This window comes from Nelusetta ayraudi, unplaced genomic scaffold (genome assembly GCF_046127955.1).
Source record: "Nelusetta ayraudi isolate G7.1 ecotype Tasmania unplaced genomic scaffold, CSIRO-AGI_Nayr_v1 ptg000004l, whole genome shotgun sequence".
Taxonomy (NCBI): domain Eukaryota; kingdom Metazoa; phylum Chordata; class Actinopteri; order Tetraodontiformes; family Monacanthidae; genus Nelusetta; species Nelusetta ayraudi.
Genome location: NW_027466054.1, coordinates 1,135,001 through 1,153,227, shown reverse-complemented (window position 1 = coordinate 1,153,227; position 18,227 = coordinate 1,135,001). Strand labels below are relative to the sequence as shown.

At 42.9% G+C, this 18,227-nt stretch overlaps 1 protein-coding gene and 31 non-coding genes across 33 annotated transcripts in view; all 32 read left to right on the top strand.

The window, feature by feature from the left end:
- The window catches only part of LOC142899178 (alpha-1,6-mannosylglycoprotein 6-beta-N-acetylglucosaminyltransferase B-like), a 92,409-nt gene extending 88,316 nt beyond the window's left edge, over positions 1-4,093 (top strand). For both annotated transcript variants that reach the window (XM_076042657.1, XM_076042666.1), the window contains 3 exons: positions 1,083-1,157; positions 1,923-2,209; positions 3,080-4,093. In XM_076042657.1, coding sequence (XP_075898772.1) covers positions 1,083-1,157; positions 1,923-2,209; positions 3,080-3,278 — 561 coding nt within the window. In that variant the 3' untranslated portion in view covers positions 3,279-4,093. The remainder of the gene's footprint in view (positions 1-1,082; positions 1,158-1,922; positions 2,210-3,079) is intronic.
- A 2,866-nt stretch (positions 4,094-6,959) lies between these two features.
- Positions 6,960-7,032, top strand: trnaq-uug (transfer RNA glutamine (anticodon UUG)). The gene has a single exon. It is a non-coding gene; the product is annotated as a tRNA-Gln (tRNA).
- Positions 7,033-7,184: 152 nt separating this feature from the next.
- Positions 7,185-7,256, top strand: trnaq-cug (transfer RNA glutamine (anticodon CUG)). Its single transcript has one exon. It is a non-coding gene; the product is annotated as a tRNA-Gln (tRNA).
- A 152-nt stretch (positions 7,257-7,408) lies between these two features.
- On the top strand, positions 7,409-7,480 carry trnaq-cug (transfer RNA glutamine (anticodon CUG)). The gene has a single exon. It is a non-coding gene; the product is annotated as a tRNA-Gln (tRNA).
- A 556-nt stretch (positions 7,481-8,036) lies between these two features.
- trnaq-uug (transfer RNA glutamine (anticodon UUG)) lies at positions 8,037-8,108 on the top strand. The gene has a single exon. It is a non-coding gene; the product is annotated as a tRNA-Gln (tRNA).
- Positions 8,109-8,260: 152 nt separating this feature from the next.
- On the top strand, positions 8,261-8,332 carry trnaq-cug (transfer RNA glutamine (anticodon CUG)). Its single transcript has one exon. It is a non-coding gene; the product is annotated as a tRNA-Gln (tRNA).
- A 204-nt stretch (positions 8,333-8,536) lies between these two features.
- trnal-cag (transfer RNA leucine (anticodon CAG)) lies at positions 8,537-8,619 on the top strand. The gene has a single exon. It is a non-coding gene; the product is annotated as a tRNA-Leu (tRNA).
- Positions 8,620-8,875: 256 nt separating this feature from the next.
- On the top strand, positions 8,876-8,947 carry trnaq-uug (transfer RNA glutamine (anticodon UUG)). Its single transcript has one exon. It is a non-coding gene; the product is annotated as a tRNA-Gln (tRNA).
- A 563-nt stretch (positions 8,948-9,510) lies between these two features.
- On the top strand, positions 9,511-9,582 carry trnaq-uug (transfer RNA glutamine (anticodon UUG)). Its single transcript has one exon. It is a non-coding gene; the product is annotated as a tRNA-Gln (tRNA).
- A 152-nt stretch (positions 9,583-9,734) lies between these two features.
- Positions 9,735-9,806, top strand: trnaq-cug (transfer RNA glutamine (anticodon CUG)). Its single transcript has one exon. It is a non-coding gene; the product is annotated as a tRNA-Gln (tRNA).
- A 544-nt stretch (positions 9,807-10,350) lies between these two features.
- Positions 10,351-10,422, top strand: trnaq-cug (transfer RNA glutamine (anticodon CUG)). The gene has a single exon. It is a non-coding gene; the product is annotated as a tRNA-Gln (tRNA).
- Positions 10,423-10,627: 205 nt separating this feature from the next.
- Positions 10,628-10,710, top strand: trnal-cag (transfer RNA leucine (anticodon CAG)). Its single transcript has one exon. It is a non-coding gene; the product is annotated as a tRNA-Leu (tRNA).
- Positions 10,711-10,973: 263 nt separating this feature from the next.
- Positions 10,974-11,045, top strand: trnaq-uug (transfer RNA glutamine (anticodon UUG)). The gene has a single exon. It is a non-coding gene; the product is annotated as a tRNA-Gln (tRNA).
- Positions 11,046-11,262: 217 nt separating this feature from the next.
- trnal-cag (transfer RNA leucine (anticodon CAG)) lies at positions 11,263-11,345 on the top strand. Its single transcript has one exon. It is a non-coding gene; the product is annotated as a tRNA-Leu (tRNA).
- A 263-nt stretch (positions 11,346-11,608) lies between these two features.
- Positions 11,609-11,680, top strand: trnaq-uug (transfer RNA glutamine (anticodon UUG)). The gene has a single exon. It is a non-coding gene; the product is annotated as a tRNA-Gln (tRNA).
- Positions 11,681-11,832: 152 nt separating this feature from the next.
- On the top strand, positions 11,833-11,904 carry trnaq-cug (transfer RNA glutamine (anticodon CUG)). Its single transcript has one exon. It is a non-coding gene; the product is annotated as a tRNA-Gln (tRNA).
- Positions 11,905-12,208: 304 nt separating this feature from the next.
- trnaq-uug (transfer RNA glutamine (anticodon UUG)) lies at positions 12,209-12,280 on the top strand. Its single transcript has one exon. It is a non-coding gene; the product is annotated as a tRNA-Gln (tRNA).
- Positions 12,281-12,485: 205 nt separating this feature from the next.
- On the top strand, positions 12,486-12,568 carry trnal-cag (transfer RNA leucine (anticodon CAG)). The gene has a single exon. It is a non-coding gene; the product is annotated as a tRNA-Leu (tRNA).
- Positions 12,569-12,831: 263 nt separating this feature from the next.
- trnaq-uug (transfer RNA glutamine (anticodon UUG)) lies at positions 12,832-12,903 on the top strand. Its single transcript has one exon. It is a non-coding gene; the product is annotated as a tRNA-Gln (tRNA).
- Positions 12,904-13,055: 152 nt separating this feature from the next.
- trnaq-cug (transfer RNA glutamine (anticodon CUG)) lies at positions 13,056-13,127 on the top strand. The gene has a single exon. It is a non-coding gene; the product is annotated as a tRNA-Gln (tRNA).
- A 551-nt stretch (positions 13,128-13,678) lies between these two features.
- On the top strand, positions 13,679-13,750 carry trnaq-cug (transfer RNA glutamine (anticodon CUG)). The gene has a single exon. It is a non-coding gene; the product is annotated as a tRNA-Gln (tRNA).
- Positions 13,751-14,301: 551 nt separating this feature from the next.
- On the top strand, positions 14,302-14,373 carry trnaq-cug (transfer RNA glutamine (anticodon CUG)). The gene has a single exon. It is a non-coding gene; the product is annotated as a tRNA-Gln (tRNA).
- Positions 14,374-14,590: 217 nt separating this feature from the next.
- Positions 14,591-14,673, top strand: trnal-cag (transfer RNA leucine (anticodon CAG)). Its single transcript has one exon. It is a non-coding gene; the product is annotated as a tRNA-Leu (tRNA).
- Positions 14,674-14,936: 263 nt separating this feature from the next.
- On the top strand, positions 14,937-15,008 carry trnaq-uug (transfer RNA glutamine (anticodon UUG)). The gene has a single exon. It is a non-coding gene; the product is annotated as a tRNA-Gln (tRNA).
- A 152-nt stretch (positions 15,009-15,160) lies between these two features.
- On the top strand, positions 15,161-15,232 carry trnaq-cug (transfer RNA glutamine (anticodon CUG)). The gene has a single exon. It is a non-coding gene; the product is annotated as a tRNA-Gln (tRNA).
- A 217-nt stretch (positions 15,233-15,449) lies between these two features.
- trnal-cag (transfer RNA leucine (anticodon CAG)) lies at positions 15,450-15,532 on the top strand. Its single transcript has one exon. It is a non-coding gene; the product is annotated as a tRNA-Leu (tRNA).
- Positions 15,533-15,795: 263 nt separating this feature from the next.
- trnaq-uug (transfer RNA glutamine (anticodon UUG)) lies at positions 15,796-15,867 on the top strand. The gene has a single exon. It is a non-coding gene; the product is annotated as a tRNA-Gln (tRNA).
- A 152-nt stretch (positions 15,868-16,019) lies between these two features.
- trnaq-cug (transfer RNA glutamine (anticodon CUG)) lies at positions 16,020-16,091 on the top strand. The gene has a single exon. It is a non-coding gene; the product is annotated as a tRNA-Gln (tRNA).
- A 551-nt stretch (positions 16,092-16,642) lies between these two features.
- trnaq-cug (transfer RNA glutamine (anticodon CUG)) lies at positions 16,643-16,714 on the top strand. The gene has a single exon. It is a non-coding gene; the product is annotated as a tRNA-Gln (tRNA).
- Positions 16,715-17,265: 551 nt separating this feature from the next.
- Positions 17,266-17,337, top strand: trnaq-cug (transfer RNA glutamine (anticodon CUG)). The gene has a single exon. It is a non-coding gene; the product is annotated as a tRNA-Gln (tRNA).
- Positions 17,338-17,881: 544 nt separating this feature from the next.
- Positions 17,882-17,953, top strand: trnaq-cug (transfer RNA glutamine (anticodon CUG)). The gene has a single exon. It is a non-coding gene; the product is annotated as a tRNA-Gln (tRNA).
- A 217-nt stretch (positions 17,954-18,170) lies between these two features.
- The window catches only part of trnal-cag (transfer RNA leucine (anticodon CAG)), an 83-nt gene continuing 26 nt past the window's right edge, over positions 18,171-18,227 (top strand). Inside the window, exon 1 of the tRNA in view lies at positions 18,171-18,227. This exon is cut by the window's right edge and continues 26 nt beyond it. This is a non-coding gene — a tRNA (tRNA-Leu).

Sequence of the window (18,227 nt, the reverse complement as noted above, 5' to 3'; positions counted from 1 at the left end):
TTTTTCCTTCACGTCTTTCTTGGTAATGTTCTCCGTTTTCCTCACTCCCTTTATCCTGAACTGAACAGCAAATAATGACTTTTTCATTCCGTCCACTGTTTGTTTCTCCTTTATTTATCCTAGCCTTCATCCACCCCATCTGTTTTCCTCGATGCTTTGCCAAGTTGCGCCTCCATGGTCCCTGTCCTCTGGACTGAATTAGTGTTTGCTTTTGAAAGAGGGAAATCTTTTTTTTTTCCAACCCTCATGAGAAAAGTGTGTTGTCAATATGCTAATGTGTTTGTTGTCTGTTTTGGGAAAAAAAAGGGGATGCGCTGCAGGTCACCTTGCCTGCTAAAGTTAGAGGGGGGAAAGAAGGAGCGGGAGACTTTCTTCCAGCCAACCTTCCTCTTCGTGTTTACTCTCCGCTTTGCCTTACAAGGTGGATTAACACAGGGCTTTGATCAGATTTGCAGCTTGTGTAAGTTCTTAAATTGCATCATCCACCTTAACACGTCTCCGGGTGGTTTTTCTCTTGAATTGGGGCAAGTGTGATTTCACACCTGGTTGAGCATTAAGCCCCTTTGATTTCAGATTGGAGATGCAATTTAGTGGGTCGAGTATCATTTGTAAAGGTGGGCAATTCTCCGGTGGCTGCTGAGACGTAAGCCACTTAGATCTCGCAGTCACAGGTGTAAATCGTGTTATCTATGAAAACAATGTTCTCACACTGTAAATATTATTGAACACTGGGTCGGAATTTCAATTAACAAATGTGGAGATATTAATCCTTCTGATTCACAGTGTGGATGAATCATGCATTTCTTTGTGTGTGTGTTTTGTTTCTTTTGAGCGTGAAACAGTAGTGATAATGGGTTGGCGGGGGCGGGGGGGTAGGGTGGGCTTATCTTTAATCAGGCCAATCAAATTGGTTTCACATCTAGTATATAAACAGTCACATCAAAGTGGGGGCTGATACTGTTATGCAAATACCAGCTGACTATTGTACGTGGAGAATTCAGACAGTCGACGTGTTGACCCGAATTATCAAAGGGGAAATGAAATTTGCAGTCATTCGTTGTGTTTGTGTATCTGTGTTTCAGGTCGAGCCATATCTGCCTTATGAGTACACGTGTGAGGGGATGCTGGAGAGAGTCCACTCCTACATACAGCATCAGGTGAGCTCCAGGGCAAAGCACCACCAGTGGCCGCGGGTCTGTATTTACAGACTCACCATATGATTAATGCACATGCTAACATATCTGCCTTCTGGCTCTGCTGGCACTAACAAGCAGAAATGACAGAACAGCAGAAGTGTGGGCATGATGAGGACGATGATGCAGTTCACACTGTTTACAGTCATTTTCAGTTATTTCTAATGGCTGACAAAATTTGTTTCCATGTTTTGTTCTGACAGCTATTATGTTGTGACTCCTTTATCAGTTGCAGCAGATAGGGTTGTTTTTTTTTTTTTTATAGTGTTTTAAGTTGTAGTGGGATGTTGAGCGATCATTCGTGTTATTAAACTGCAGACTGATCACTTCTCCCTAACACAGAGCCGTGTTTACAGCTAACCAGGCTTGTTGCTGTTCTCAAAGTGTCTTTATTGAATTATCAAGAAAAAAAAATCTGCTCACTGCTCGACATCTTGTCACAAAATAAATGTTCTGCTTTGATACTCTTTTCTTATTTCTTCTCCTTTGGTGTCTCTTTTGTATTACATAACATTCCATTAATGACATAACCTGCAGTAAATAAGCCAGCCAAAAGATTTAGGATTGTGTCACATCCAGGCTGATTTCTTGAAACAACCACAACCAGAAAAAATAAAATCTCTCCTTTACAGAATCTCTGCTTGTTCAGAAACTATATCCAGAAAAATATGCTTCAAATGTATTTTAGATATTTGATTGCCGTAATGACACAGCTTTCTTCCTCTGCAGGACTTCTGCGCCCCTGAGCCGCCTTTCATCCCCACCAACCTGTCCAGACACAGCGCAGCTGGTAGCAGGAGGCCGAGCAGAAGTCCGCTCTTCGTGGCCCTTCCCAACTCCACAGCGCTGGTGTGGTCATCCAACGTGACGGCGCCGTCTGCCTGGCCTCCTCTCAGCTCCCTGCGGCTGCTGGTCTCCCAGGAGGGCCAGTCCTGTGTGGAAGCGTGTCACTCTGCTGGATTCGTCTGTGAGCCAGCTCACTTCCGCTTCATCAACAACAAGGAGGCTCTGCACGAGTGAGTCTGCATTGTGCTGGGTTCATCTTTGGCTGAATTTTCATGGCACTTGTTGATGCTTACTTCTGTTTTCTTGCCCGGGTCATTTATTTAGTTTTTCTCCAACATTTACTTTTAAAAATGACCAATACCTAATTTTCAAATTTTGTACCAGTTTGAACTTTTCTGATGCTCAGACCAACTCACGTCTGCCTTTAGAACTACCTGTGGACAACAGCAAAACCTTCAATTTGTTGTATTTGTACTGTGAACTGTCTAAAAAAGACCAAATGCATTAATTTAATTAATTAATTCTCATATCTTCAGTTTTGACCGTCAGAATTGGTTTTGTTGAATTTTCGCACCTGTCCTTCCTCTTTCTCATTAGCACCATGAATGTTTCATGCATGATCATGTCAATGAAATGCATCATCCTGAAAAACCCTCAATGTCATGGACAGACATCTCTGTTTGGACTGCTGCACACAATTCATATCCAACTTATTTTCATATTAATGAATGAATCCTGCGATGAACTGGCGACTTGTCCAGGGTGTCACCCTGCCTTCGCCCTAAGACAGCTGGGATAGGCTCCAGCAGACCCCCGTGACCCTGAATAGGAATAAGCGGGTATAGAAGATGAATGAATGAATGAATCTAATTTCATCTCATTCGTCCTTTCATGTTTCACGATTCCTGTGTTAAAGGAAAATAACGTGATTACATTTCCCAAAACCTCTGGAACTGACAACATTTTGCACCATCATGATCCCACGATGACTAGAAAAGATTTCCTCAAAGCCCTTTCTTCTATGTCAAAACATTCCAAAAGCATCTCTCCCGCTGGTGCAAACCGTCCAAAAACCTCTGGCGTGCCGTCTCTCCCTGCAGGCTGGAGGTGCAGTGCGAGGTGGTGGACTCCGAGATCAACCACGTCCTCCCGGCCTTCTCCGTCGTCCGGCGGGAGTGCGGCCTCCAGCGAGAACCCCTCCTCTTCAGCTGCGCGGGACACTCGCCAAAGTTCAGACGCATTTGCCCTTGCAGGGACTTCCGACTCGGCCAGGTGGCGCTGTGCAGAGACTGTTTATAAAGGACGGAGCGCGTGAAGGACTTCAGAGGGGATGAAAACAGCAAGTCAAAAAGGCACCAACAAGGCAGAGTGGTGGAGCTGTGTGAAAGTAAGCTGGTGGTGCAGGGAGGCAGTGGCCCCCTCACCAGAGGAGTCAGAGTGGGAGGCTGAGGGAATGCATGAATTAGACAGTATGGCAGCGTTAATACTGTAACTGCGTGCCAGTTCCTGCTGCAGGTTTTTCAATGATACCAGGCGTCGTCATCATAGGCAGAGCCTTTGTTGCAGCCTTTTCATTAGCCGACAAGAATTTCTACAGCGCGGGGGGGGGGACGATGTTCATTTTCTTTTTATTTTGGGATCTGCATTTGCCAAGTGCAAGATTTAAGTGGGTAAAAAAAAAAAACATTTGAAGAAGCATGTGACTGCAGAGAAACTCAGACTTCGGTGTCATTCCACGACAAAGACTTCAAATATGAAGGAGGCAACCTCGGGTCAATAACCAATCTCCTCTCTGCACTCGGACAAAGGACGATGGACAAGCGGGTTACCCTCCTCACGAAACCCCCCACCACCACCCTCCGCCACCACCTTTCCGCCCGTGATGGGCAGAGTCATTTATCAGAACCGAACCTGAGTCGGAGGCAACATCAGTGGTCACAATCATCTGTGTGGTGGCGCGTGAGAAACAAGGAAGGCAAAGACAAAAGCGACAAGATTATTTTTCAATAAATAAGCCTTCAGAGCTTGCTGGTGTTGTCGGGGTTTTTTAAGTCCTGTGGTATTGACGAAGGAAAAACAAATCATTAATAAAAGATCTGAGTGGATCACTGTAATCAGGTGTTTGTTGTTTTTTTTAATGGCGCTTGTCTATTGGGCCTGTGTCCCTCTCACGTACCTGACTGCCAGTAAGGTCTTTATTTTTCCATCACTTCAGTAAGTAAGTAGAGACGTGGCATTTAATTCACACGCACCGTTCCTTTATCAAGTGGTTGAAAGTGACATTCAAGATAATTCACTGATCTGACCTGATGACAGAAGCTGTTACATTTAAACACAATTATAGTGCAAAGTCATACTAAAGTACCCTTGGGTTTTTGTTGTTGTTGTTTTACTTTTCTTACATTAACTAAACTAAAAATAACAACTGATAAATTTCTTGAGGAGACGAGCAGCAGTAAAAATTAAAGTTTGCCTTTTTCTCTCTCTCTCTCTTTATGTCCTGCATCTATGCCCTTGTTTTCATTGAAAACCTTACAGCATTCTAATCAAATGTGAGCACAGAAGGTACTTGTATAAAATACATTTTTTTTTAAACTTTTTTTTAGCCAGCTGAATTTGAAAAGACTTTCTCAGTAGGAAGTTAATTACAGTGAGTGAAAAATCGTCCCTTCATTAAGAGCACCGTCGCCAATGCAGCCGGCAGGAGTCACAAAGGAACAGCTGCCACATGGAATAATAAGGGCTGGTAAGTGAAGCACTCAGTGACGATATTCGCACATTGTCAGCACCTCCCACCGTATTTCTCAGGTGAATTGCATGTAATTATTATAACAATATAAGGTGATGCAGAAGTTTCTTCCTTTCAGAGGAGGTCCCAACCAACAGAACGATGCCAATAGCTGACAGCTGATCCTGTGATTTTCTGGTAATGCTTTATAACTTTAAACGGGAGGTGGGGGGTATTTGGAAATCACAACTTTCAGACAAAAGGGAGACGACAAACACTTTGGTAACAAGCATTTTCACAAGTCTTTGAAGCGCTTATGCCAGGTGAATTAACCAATCGTTTTGACATGCCGATTTAGGGTGAAAAAAGCAGAACACAGACAATATTTGAAACAGGTTGATAATTTCATAGGAAAGAACTTGGAGTAGTATTTTCTTTTGGTAGTATTTTTTGTTGTGAATTCTCACGACTGCTGCCACCACCTCTTCTTCTACAAAAGCTGTCAGTTTAGTCCGGTCAGAATCTGGGTTGCTGAAAATGAAACAGGTATGGCTGTCCGAGATTTCACACACATTTTAATCTGCTAGTGTCACTGTTAAGACAAATTTAAATACCATCACTCATCTACAGTATAAACCACATCAACCTTGCAGATGATATAGAATGCTTTTAAAAATGACATGTACCAAACACAAGAAGGAGATGTTACTTTGATTATGGATGATGAAAGAGTGGAAGACAAAATCTGACTGAGAAGTTTATTTGTGACTGAATTAAAACAATTTTAAAGCAACAAACAGGACAGGACTGAATGTTGAGAAGCAACTGAGGCAGAGATGCGACTGGTCAACAGTGCCTCTTTAATAATTCAAAGGACATTCGTCCTGAGTTCACCCATGAGCATGAATGAACGAATAAAGTTGTGTGTTAATAAGGGAGAGGCTGAAAATCAATCAGATGCCCCGGGTGAGCGCCTACCACCACCACCAAGCCCTCCACTCAGCGCCCTTATTTATTTACCTCAGTAATAAAATCAAGTCGAGCTCTTAGTAGCTAAAAGCAAAGCAAAGCACAGATGATGGGAGAAACAGAACGTGTACACAAACCTTAATTAGCATGCATTTCCTCCATATCTGTTTTCCTTCCACGATAATTTTCTTAATAACTTGTTCCCATATCATTCTCCATCTCCGTCACCATGTCTGGACTAGATAGTGAATAAAACTCGGAGATGGAACCCCTCAAGGACTTTTAGTAAAAGGTTTGAGAGGCTACATTAAATTTGTTATCACTCTCTGATTAAATTCCATGAAATGTCCCAATTAAAAGGATGTATGCATTGTGCCATGGTCAAGACCAAGATGAGGTGAGAATGCTCTTGTGTCAGAATAGCCGAGCGGGCTAAGAACACAGACAGGTCGCAGTCTCTCCTGGAGGCGTGGGTTTGAATCCCACTTCCGACAATCTACAAGTTTCTGTGACCACCCATCAGTGGGAGTAATCAGACTTTTACGTTGATTACCCTTCAACTATAATGTACCTTTCTCAACAATCCCTGCAAACTTAGCTGTTTGCGTTTTGACACAGCAGAATGTGGAATGACCTTTGAAAGAACAGCGAAAAAAATAGCTATGTTCTGCCAATAACGTTCTCACGTAGCAAAGATAGCAACACCAAACACATTCAAAAATGGTTATTTTCATGAAATTGGGAACCAAGATTACGACAGGGTTCCATGGTGTAATGGTCTGGACTTTGAATCCAGTCATCCGAGTTCAAGTCTCGGTGGAACCTCGGGAAGAAAGAGAGCAATACCAAAACGTCAACTTTTTCTGACATTACAAATCCAACAAACTGTGTGCAACTCCACTGACAGTGATCTTGACACCTCCAAATGTGTCAAGAAACGGTTATTTACATCCAATTGGGAACCAAGGTTACTACAGGGTTCCATGGTGTAATGCTCAGCACTCTGGACTCTGAATCCAGTGATCCGCGTTCAAGTATCGGTGGAACCTTGGGGAGAAAGAGAGCAAGACCAAATCCTTAAGCTTCTCTGACATTACAAACACAACCGTGTGAAACTCTTCTCTCAATGGTCTTGACAAACTTTGCATTTTGCCATCGCAGAATCTCCAATGACTTTTTAAAGAACAGTGAAAATAGTAATGTTCTGCCAATAACGTTCTCACGTACACCAAATACATTCAAAAATGTTTATTTTCATGCAATTGGGAACCAAGAATACAACAGGATTTCATGGTGTAATGGTCAGCACTCTGGACTTTGAATCCAGTGATCCGAGTTCAAGTCTCGGTGGAACCTTGGGAAGAAAAGAAGGAGTGACGAATCATCAACTTCTTCTGACATTGCAAATCCAACCAACTGTGTGCAACTCCACTCTCTGTAATCTTGACACCTCCAAATGTGTCAAGAAACGGTTATTTTCATGAAATTGGGAACCAAGGTTACTACAGGGTTCCATGGTGTAATGGTCAGCACTCTGGACTCTGAATCCAGTGATCCGAGTTCAAGTCTCGGTGGAACCTTGGGAAGAAAAGAAGGAGTGACGAATCATCAACTTTTTCTGACATTGCAAATCCAACCAACTGTGTGCAACTCCACTGACAGTGATCTTGACACCTCCAAATGTGTCAAGAAACGGTTATTTACATCCAATTGGGAAACAAGGTTACTACAGGGTTCCATGGTGTAATGGTCAGCACTCTGGACTCTGAATCCAGCGATCCGAGTTCAAGTCTCGGTGGAACCTTGGGGAGAAAGAGAGCAATCCAGAATCTTCTCTGACATTACAAACACAACCGTGTGCAGCTCTTCTCTCAATGGTCTTGACATCTCCAAATGTCGGTGCTCACTCGAGTGAAAGAGTAGATAGGGCCTTTTATGCTACCTTTTACTCGACATCTAATTAAGCTTAAGGATGATTTTTATTTTGTTATGTTTTTTTCAAAGTTTAAGAGGTTTCCAGTGTCAGAATGGCCGAGAGGTCTGAGGCGCTCCGTTCAGGTCGCAGTCTCTCCTGGAGGCGTGAGTTCGAATCCCACTTCTGACAGCTTGCCAATTTCTGTGACCACCCATCAGAGGGAATAATCAGGTGTTTAAGTTGATTACCCTTCAACTACACTGTACCTTTCTCAACAATCTGTGCAAACTTTGCATTTTGCCATCGCAGAATCTCCAATGACTTTTTAAAGAACAGTGAAAATAGTAATGTTCTGCCAATAACGTTCTCACGTAGCAAAGATAGCGACACCAAACACATTCAAAAATGTTTATTTTCATGCAATTGGGAACCAAGGTTACTACAGGGTTCCATGGTGTAATGGTCAGCACTCTGGACTTTGAATCCAGTCATCTGAGTTCAAGTCTCGGTGGAACCTTGGGAAGAAAAGAAGGAGTGACGAATCATCAACTTTTTCTGACATTGCAAATCCAACCAACTGTGTGCAACTCCACTCTCGGGAATCTTGACACCTCCAAATGTGTCAAGAAACGGTTATTTTCATGAAATTGGGAACCAAGGTTACTACAGGGTTCCATGGTGTAATGGTCAGCACTCTGGACTCTGAATCCAGTGATCCGAGTTCAAGTCTCGGTGGAACCTTGGGGAGAAAGAGAGCAATCCTTAATCTTCTCTGACATTACAAACACAACCGTGTGCAACTCTTCTCTCAATGGTCTTGACATCTCCAAACGTCGTTGCTCACTCGAGTGAAAGAGAAGACAGGATCTTTTACTCGACGTCTAATTAAGCTAAGGATGATTTTTATTTTGTCATGTTTTTTTCAAAGTTTAAGAGGTTTCCAGTGTCAGAATGGCCGCGCGGTCTAAGGCGCTGCGTTCAGGTCGCAGTCTCTCCTGGAGGCGTGGGTTCAAATCCCACTTCTGACAGCTTGCCAATTTCTGTGACCACCGATCAGAGGGAATAATCAGGGGTTTACGTTGATTACCCTTCAACTATACTGTACCTTTCTCAACAATCCCTGCAAACTCAGCGTTTTGCCATCGCAGAATCTCCAATGACTTTTTCAAGAACAGTGAAAATAGTAATGTTCTGCCAATAACGTTCTCACGTAGCAAACATAGTGACGCCAAACACATTCAAAAATGTTTATCTTCATGCAATTGGGAAATAAGGATCCAACAGGGTTCCATGGTGTAATGGTCAGCACTCTGGACTTTGAATCCAGTGATCCGAGTTCAAGTCTCGGTGGAACCTTGGGGAGAAAGAGAGCAATCCTTAATCTTCTCTGACATTACAAACACAACCGTGTGCAACTCTTCTCTCAATGGTCTTGACATCTCCAAATGTCGGTGCTCACTCGAGTGAAAGAGTAGATAGGGCCTTTTATGCTACCTTTTACTCGACATCTAATTAAGCTTAAGGATGATTTTTATTTTGTTATGTTTTTTCCAAAGTTTAGGAGGTTTCCAGTGTCAGAATGGCCGAGCGGTCTAAGGCGCTGCGTTCAGGTCGCAGTCTCTCCTGGAGGCGTTGGTTGGAATCCCACTTCTGACAGTTTGCCAATTTCTGTGACCACCCATCAGAGGGAGTAATCAGGCTTTTACGTTGATTACCCTTCAACTATAATGTACCTTTCTCAACAATACCTGCAAACTTAGCTTTTTGCGTTTTGCCATCGCAGAATCTCCAATGACTTTTTAAACAACAGTGAAAATAGTAATATTCTGCCAATAACGTTCTCACCTGGCAAAGATAGCGACACCAAACACATTCAAAAATGTTTATTTTCACGCAATTGGGAACCAAGGTTACTACAGGGTTCCATGGTGTAATGGTCAGCACTCTGGACTTTGAATCCAGTGATCCGAGTTCAAGTCTCGGTGGAACCTTGGGAAGAAAAGAAGGAGTGACGAATCATCAACTTTTTCTGACATTGCAAATCCAACCAACTGTGTGCAACTCCACTCTCAGTTATCTTTACACCTCCAAATGTGTCAAGAAACGGTTATTTTCATGAAATTGGGAACCAAGGTCACTACAGGGTTCCATGGTGTAATGGTCAGCACTCTGGACTCTGAATCCAGTGATCCGAGTTCAAGTCTCGGTGGAACCTTGGGGAGAAAGAGAGCAATCCTTAATCTTCTCTTACATTACAAACACAACCGTGTGCAACTCTTCTCTCAATGGTCTTGACATCTCCAAACGTCGGTGCTCACTCGAGTGAAAGAGAAGACAGGATCTTTTACTTGACATCTAATTAAGCTTAAGGATGAATTTTATTTTGTTATGTTTTTTTCAAAGTTTAAGAGGTTTCCAGTGTGAAAATTGCCGAGCGGTCTAAGCCGCTGCGTTCAGGTCGCAGTCTCTCCTGGAGGCGTGGGTTCGAATCCCACTTCTGACAGCTTGCCAATTTCTGTGACCACCGATCAGAGGGAATAATCAGGGGTTTACGTTGATTACCCTTCAACTATAATGTACCTTTCTCAACAATCCCTGCAAACTCAGCGTTTTGCCATCGCAGAATCTCCAATGACTTTTTCAAGAACAGTGAAAATAGTAATGTTCTGCCAATAACGTTCTCACGTAGCAAAGATAGCGACACCAAACACATTCAAAAATGTTTATCTTCATGCAATTGGGAAATAAGGATCCAACAGGGTTCCATGGTGTAATGGTCAGCACTCTGGACTCTGAATCCAGTGATCCGAGTTCAAGTCTCGGTGGAACCTTGGGGAGAAAGAGAGCAATCCTTAATCTTCTCTGACATTACAAACACAACCGTGTGCAACTCTTCTCTCAATGGTCTTGACATCTCCAAATGTCGGTGCTCACTCGAGTGAAAGAGTAGATAGGGCCTTTTACTCGACATCTAATTAAGCTTAAGGATGATTTTTATTTTGTTATGTTTTTTCCAAAGTTTAGGAGGTTTCCAGTGACAGAATGGCCGAGCGGTCTAAGGCGCTGCGTTCAGGTCGCAGTCTCTCCTGGAGGCGTGGGTTCGAATCCCACTTCTGACAGTTTGCCAATTTCTGTAACCACCCATCAGATGGAATAATCAGGGGTTTACGTTGATTACCCTTCAACTATGCTGTACCTTTCTCAACAATACCTGCAAACTTAGCTTTTTGCGTTTTGCCATCGCAGAATCTCCAATGACTTTTTCAAGAACAGTGAAAACAGTAATGTTCTGCCAATAACTGTCTCACGTAGCAAAGATAGCGACACCAAACACATTCAAAAATGTTTATCTTCATGCAATTGGGAAATAAGGATCCAACAGGGTTCCATGGTGTAATGGTCAGCACTCTGGACTTTGAATCCAGTGATCCGAGTTCAAGTCTCGGTGGAACCTTGGGGAGAAAGAGAGCAATCCTTAATCTTCTCTGACATTATAAACACAACCGTGTGCAACTCTTCTCTCAATGGTCTTGACATCTCCAAATGTCCGTGCTCACTCGAGTGAAAGAGTAGATAGGGCCTTTTATGCTACCTTTTACTCGACATCTAATTCAGCTTAAGGATGATTTTTATTTTGTTATGTTTTTTCCAAAGTTTAGGAGGTTTCCAGTGTCAGAATGGCCGAGCGGTCTAAGGCGCTGCGTTCAGGTCGCAGTCTCTCCTGGAGGCGTGGGTTCGAATCCCACTTCTGACAGTTTGCCAATTCCTGTGACCACCCATCAGAGGGAATAATCAGGGGTTTACGTTGATTACCCTTCAACTATGCTGTACCTTTCTCAACAATCCCTGCAAACTTAGCTTTTTGCGTTTTGCCATCGCAGAATCTCCAATGACTTTTTAAACAACAGTGAAAATAGTAATATTCTGCCAATAACGTTCTCACCTGGCAAAGATAGCGACACCAAACACATTCAAAAATGTTTATTTTCACGCAATTGGGAACCAAGGTTACTACAGGGTTCCATGGTGTAATGGTCAGCACTCTGGACTTTGAATCCAGTGATCCGAGTTCAAGTCTCGGTGGAACCTTGGGAAGAAAAGAAGGAGTGACGAATCATCAACTTTTTCTGACATTGCAAATCCAACCAACTGTGTGCAACTCCACTCTCAGTTATCTTTACACCTTCAAATGTGTCAAGAAACGGTTATTTTCATGAAATTGGGAACCAAGGTCACTACAGGGTTCCATGGTGTAATGGTCAGCACTCTGGACTCTGAATCCAGTGATCCGAGTTCAAGTCTCGGTGGAACCTTGGGGAGAAAGAGAGCAATCCTTTTTTTTTTTCAATTGCCGATTTGCCAATTTCTGTGACCACCCATCAGATGGAATAATCAGGGGTTTACGTTGATTACCCTTCAACTATGCTGTACCTTTCTCAACAATACCTGCAAACTTAGCTTTTTGCGTTTTGCCATCGCAGAATCTCCAATGACTTTTTCAAGAACAGTGAAAATAGTAATGTTCTGCCAATAACTGTCTCACGTAGCAAAGATAGCGACACCAAACACATTCAAAAATGTTTATCTTCATGCAATTGGGAAATAAGGATCCAACAGGGTTCCATGGTGTAATGGTCAGCACTCTGGACTTTGAATCCAGTGATCCGAGTTCAAGTCTCGGTGGAACCTTGGGGAGAAAGAGAGCAATCCTTAATCTTCTCTGACATTACAAACACAACCGTGTGCAACTCTTCTCTCAATGGTCTTGACATCTCCAAATGTCGGTGCTCACTCGAGTGAAAGAGTAGATAGGGCCTTTTACTCGACATCTAATTAAGCTTAAGGATGATTTTTATTTTGTTATGTTTTTTCCAAAGTTTAGAAGGTTTCCAGTGTCAGAATGGCCGAGCGGTCTAAGGCGCTGCGTTCAGGTCGCAGTCTCTCATGGAGGCGTGGGTTCGAATCCCACTTCTGACAGTTTGCCAATTTCTGTGACCACCCATCAGAGGGAGTAATCAGGCTTTTACGTTGATTACCCTTCAACTATAATGTACCTTTCTCAACAATACCTGCAAACTTAGCTTTTTGCGTTTTGCCATCGCAGAATCTCCAATGACTTTTTAAACAACAGTGAAAATAGTAATATTCTGCCAATAACGTTCTCACCTGGCAAAGATAGCGACACCAAACACATTCAAAAATGTTTATTTTCACGCAATTGGGAACCAAGGTTACTACAGGGTTCCATGGTGTAATGGTCAGCACTCTGGACTTTGAATCCAGTGATCCGAGTTCAAGTCTCGGTGGAACCTTGGGAAGAAAAGAAGGAGTGACGAATCATCAACTTTTTCTGACATTGCAAATCCAACCAACTGTGTGCAACTCCACTCTCAGTTATCTTTACACCTCCAAATGTGTCAAGAAACGGTTATTTTCATGAAATTGGGAACCAAGGTCACTACAGGGTTCCATGGTGTAATGGTCAGCACTCTGGACTCTGAATCCAGTGATCCGAGTTCAAGTCTCGGTGGAACCTTGGGGAGAAAGAGAGCAATCCTTAATCTTCTCTTACATTACAAACACAACCGTGTGCAACTCTTCTCTCAATGGTCTTGACATCTCCAAACGTCGGTGCTCACTCGAGTGAAAGAGAAGACAGGATCTTTTACTTGACATCTAATTAAGCTTAAGGATGAATTTTATTTTGTTATGTTTTTTTCAAAGTTTAAGAGGTTTCCAGTGTGAAAATTGCCGAGCGGTCTAAGCCGCTGCGTTCAGGTCGCAGTCTCTCCTGGAGGCGTGGGTTCAAATCCCACTTCTGACAGCTTGCCAATTTCTGTGACCACCGATCAGAGGGAATAATCAGGGGTTTACGTTGATTACCCTTCAACTATACTGTACCTTTCTCAACAATCCCTGCAAACTCAGCTTTTTGCGTTTTGCCATCGCAGAATCTCCAATGACTTTTTCAAGAACAGTGAAAATAGTAATGTTCTGCCAATAACGTTCTCACGTAGCAAAGATAGCGACACCAAACACATTCAAAAATGTTTATCTTCATGCAATTGGGAAATAAGGATCCAACAGGGTTCCATGGTGTAATGGTCAGCACTCTGGACTCTGAATCCAGTGATCCGAGTTCAAGTCTCGGTGGAACGTTGGGGAGAAAGAGAGCAATCCTTAATCTTCTCTGACATTACAAACACAACCGTGTGCAACTCTTCTCTCAATGGTCTTGACATCTCCAAACGTCGGTGCTCACTCGAGTGAAAGAGAAGACAGGATCTTTTACTTGACATCTAATTAAGCTTAAGGATGAATTTTATTTTGTTATGTTTTTTTCAAAGTTTAAGAGGTTTCCAGTGTGAAAATTGCCGAGCGGTCTAAGGCGCTGCGTTCAGGTCGCAGTCTCTCCTGGAGGCGTGGGTTCGAATCCCACTTCTGACAGCTTGCCAATTTCTGTGACCACCGATCAGAGGGAATAATCAGGGGTTTACGTTGATTACCCTTCAACTATGCTGTACCTTTCTCAACAATACCTGCAAACTTAGCTTTTTGCGTTTTGCCATCGCAGAATCTCCAATGACTTTTTCAAGAACAGTGAAAATAGTAATGTTCTGCCAATAACGTTCTCACGTAGCAAAGATAGCAACACCAAACACATTCAAAAATGTTTATCTTCATGCAATTGGGAAATAAGGATCCAACAGGGTTCCATGGTGTAATGGTCAGCACTCTGGACTCTGAATCCAGTGATCCGAGTTCAAGTCTCGGTGGAACCTTGGGGAGAAAGAGAGCAATCCTTAATCTTCTCTGACATTACAAACACAACCGTGTGCAACTCTTCTCTCAATGGTCTTGACATCTCCAAATGTCGGTGCTCACTCGAGTGAAAGAGTAGATAGGGCCTTTTATGCTACCTTTTACTCGACATCTAATTAAGCTTAAGGATGATTTTTATTTTGTTATGTTTTTTCCAAAGTTTAGGAGGTTTCCAGTGTCAGAATGTCCGAGAGGTCTAAGGCGCTGCGTTCAGGTCGCAGTCTCTCATGGAGGCGTGGGTTCGAATCCCACTTCTGACAGTTTGCCAATTTCTGTGACCACCCATCAGAGGGAGTAATCAGGCTTTTACGTTGATTACCCTTCAACTATAATGTACCTTTCTCAACAATACCTGCAAACTTAGCTTTTTGCGTTTTGCCATCGCAGAATCTCCAATGACTTTTTCAAGAACAGTGAAAATAGTAATATTCTGCCAATAACGTTCTCACCTGGCAAAGATAGCGACACCAAACACATTCAAAAATGTTTATTTTCACGCAATTGGGAACCAAGGTTACTACAGGGTTCCATGGTGTAATGGTCAGCACTCTGGACTTTGAATCCAGTGATCCGAGTTCAAGTCTCGGTGGAACCTTGGGAAGAAAAGAAGGAGTGACGAATCATCAACTTTTTCTGACATTGCAAATCCAACCAACTGTGTGCAACTCCACTCTCAGTTATCTTGACACCTCCAAATGTGTCAAGAAACGGTTATTTTCATGAAATTGGGAACCAAGGTCACTACAGGGTTCCATGGTGTAATGGTCAGCACTCTGGACTCTGAATCCAGTGATCCGAGTTCAAGTCTCGGTGGAACCTTGGGGAGAAAGAGAGCAATCCTTAATCTTCTCTGACATTACAAACACAACCGTGTGCAACTCTTCTCTCAATGGTCTTGACATCTCCAAATGTCGGTGCTCACTCGAGTGAAAGAGTAGATAGGGCCTTTTATGCTACCTTTTACTCGACATCTAATTAAGCTTAAGGATGATTTTTATTTTGTTATGTTTTTTCCAAAGTTTAGGAGGTTTCCAGTGTCAGAATGGCCGAGCGGTCTAAGGCGCTGCGTTCAGGTCGCAGTCTCTCCTTGAGGCGTAGGTTCGAATCCCACTTCTGACAGTTTGCCAATTTCTGTGACCACCCATCAGAGGGAGTAATCAGGCTTTTACGTTGATTACCCTTCAACTATAATGTACCTTTCTCAACAATACCTGCAAACTTAGCTTTTTGCGTTTTGCCATCGCAGAATCTCCAATGACTTTTTCAAGAACAGTGAAAATAGTAATATTCTGCCAATAACGTTCTCACCTGGCAAAGATAGCGACACCAAACACATTCAAAAATGTTTATTTTCACGCAATTGGGAACCAAGGTTACTACAGGGTTCCATGGTGTAATGGTCAGCACTCTGGACTTTGAATCCAGTGATCCGAGTTCAAGTCTCGGTGGAACCTTGGGAAGAAAAGAAGGAGTGACGAATCATCAACTTTTTCTGACATTGCAAATCCAACCAACTGTGTGCAACTCCACTCTCAGTTATCTTTACACCTCCAAATGTGTCAAGAAACGGTTATTTTCATGAAATTGGGAACCAAGGTCACTACAGGGTTCCATGGTGTAATGGTCAGCACTCTGGACTCTGAATCCAGTGATCCGAGTTCAAGTCTCGGTGGAACCTTGGGGAGAAAGAGAGCAATCCTTAATCTTCTCTTACATTACAAACACAACCGTGTGCAACTCTTCTCTCAATGGTCTTGACATCTCCAAACGTCGGTGCTCACTCGAGTGAAAGAGAAGACAGGATCTTTTACTTGACATCTAATTAAGCTTAAGGATGAATTTTATTTTGTTATTTTTTTTTCAAAGTTTAAGAGGTTTCCAGTGTGAAAATTGCCGAGCGGTCTAAGCTGCTGCGTTCAGGTCGCAGTCTCTCCTGGAGGCGTGGGTTCGAATCCCACTTCTGACAGCTTGCCAATTTCTGTGACCACCCATCAGAGGGAATAATCAGGGGTTTACGTTGATTACCCTTCAACTATACTGTACCTTTCTCAACAATCCCTGCAAACTCAGCTTTTTGCGTTTTGCCATCGCAGAATCTCCAATGACTTTTTCAAGAACAGTGAAAATAGTAATGTTCTGCCAATAACGTTCTCACGTAGCAAAGATAGCGACACCAAACACATTCAAAAATGTTTATCTTCATGCAATTGCGAAATAAGGATCCAACAGGGTTGCATGGTGTAATGGTCAGCACTCTGGACTCTGAATCCAGTGATCCGAGTTCAAGTCTCGGTGGAACCTTGGGGGGAAAGAGAGCAATCCTTAATCTTCTCTGACATTACAAACACAACCGTGTGAAACTCTTCTCTCAATGGTCTTGACATCTCCAAACGTCGGTGCTCACTCGAGTGAAAGAGAAGACAGGATCTTTTACTCGACATCTAATTAAGCTTAAGGATGAATTTTATTTTGTTATGTTTTTTTCAAAGTTTAAGAGGTTTCCAGTGTGAAAATTGCCGAGCGGTCTAAGGCGCTGCGTTCAGGTCGCAGTCTCTCCTGGAGGCGTGGGTTCGAATCCCACTTCTGACAGCTTGCCAATTTCTGTGACCACCCATCAGAGGGAATAATCAGGGGTTTACGTTGATTACCCTTCAACTATACTGTACCTTTCTCAACAATCCCTGCAAACTCAGCTTTTTGCGTTTTGCCATCGCAGAATCTCCAATGACTTTTTCAAGAACAGTGAAAATAGTAATGTTCTGCCAATAACGTTCTCACGTAGCAAAGATAGCGACACCAAACACATTCAAAAATGTTTATCTTCATGCAATTGCGAAATAAGGATCCAACAGGGTTGCATGGTGTAATGGTCAGCACTCTGGACTCTGAATCCAGTGATCCGAGTTCAAGTCTCGGTGGAACCTTGGGGGGAAAGAGAGCAATCCTTAATCTTCTCTGACATTACAAACACAACCGTGTGAAACTCTTCTCTCAATGGTCTTGACATCTCCAAACGTCGGTGCTCACTCGAGTGAAAGAGAAGACAGGATCTTTTACTCGACATCTAATTAAGCTTAAGGATGAATTTTATTTTGTTATGTTTTTTTCAAAGTTTAAGAGGTTTCCAGTGTGAAAATTGCCGAGCGGTCTAAGGCGCTGCGTTCAGGTCGCAGTCTCTCCTGGAGGCGTGGGTTCGAATCCCACTTCTGACAGCTTGCCAATTTCTGTGACCACCGATCAGAGGGAATAATCAGGGGTTTACGTTGATTACCCTTCAACTATACTGTACCTTTCTCAACAATCCCTGCAAACTCAGCGTTTTGCCATCGAAGAATCTCCAATGACTTTTTAAACAACAGTGAAAATAGTAATGTTCTGCCAATAACGTTCTCACGTAGCAAAGATTGCGACACCAAACACATTCAAAAATGTTTATTTTCATGCAATTGGGAAATAAGGATCCAACAGGGTTCCATGGTGTAATGGTCAGCACTCTGGACTCTGAATCCAGTGATCCGAGTTCAAGTCTCGGTGGAACCTTGGGGAGAAAGAGAGCAATCCTTAATCTTCTCTGACATTACAAACACAACCGTGTGCAACTCTTCTCTCAATGATCTTGACATCTCCAAATGTCCGTGCTCACTCGAGTGAAAGAGTAGATAGGGCCTTTTATGCTACCTTTTACTCGACATCTAATTCAGCTTAAGGATGATTTTTATTTTGTTATGTTTTTTCCAAAGTTTAGGAGGTTTCCAGTGTCAGAATGGCCGAGCGGTCTAAGGCGCTGCGTTCAGGTCGCAGTCTCTCCTGGAGG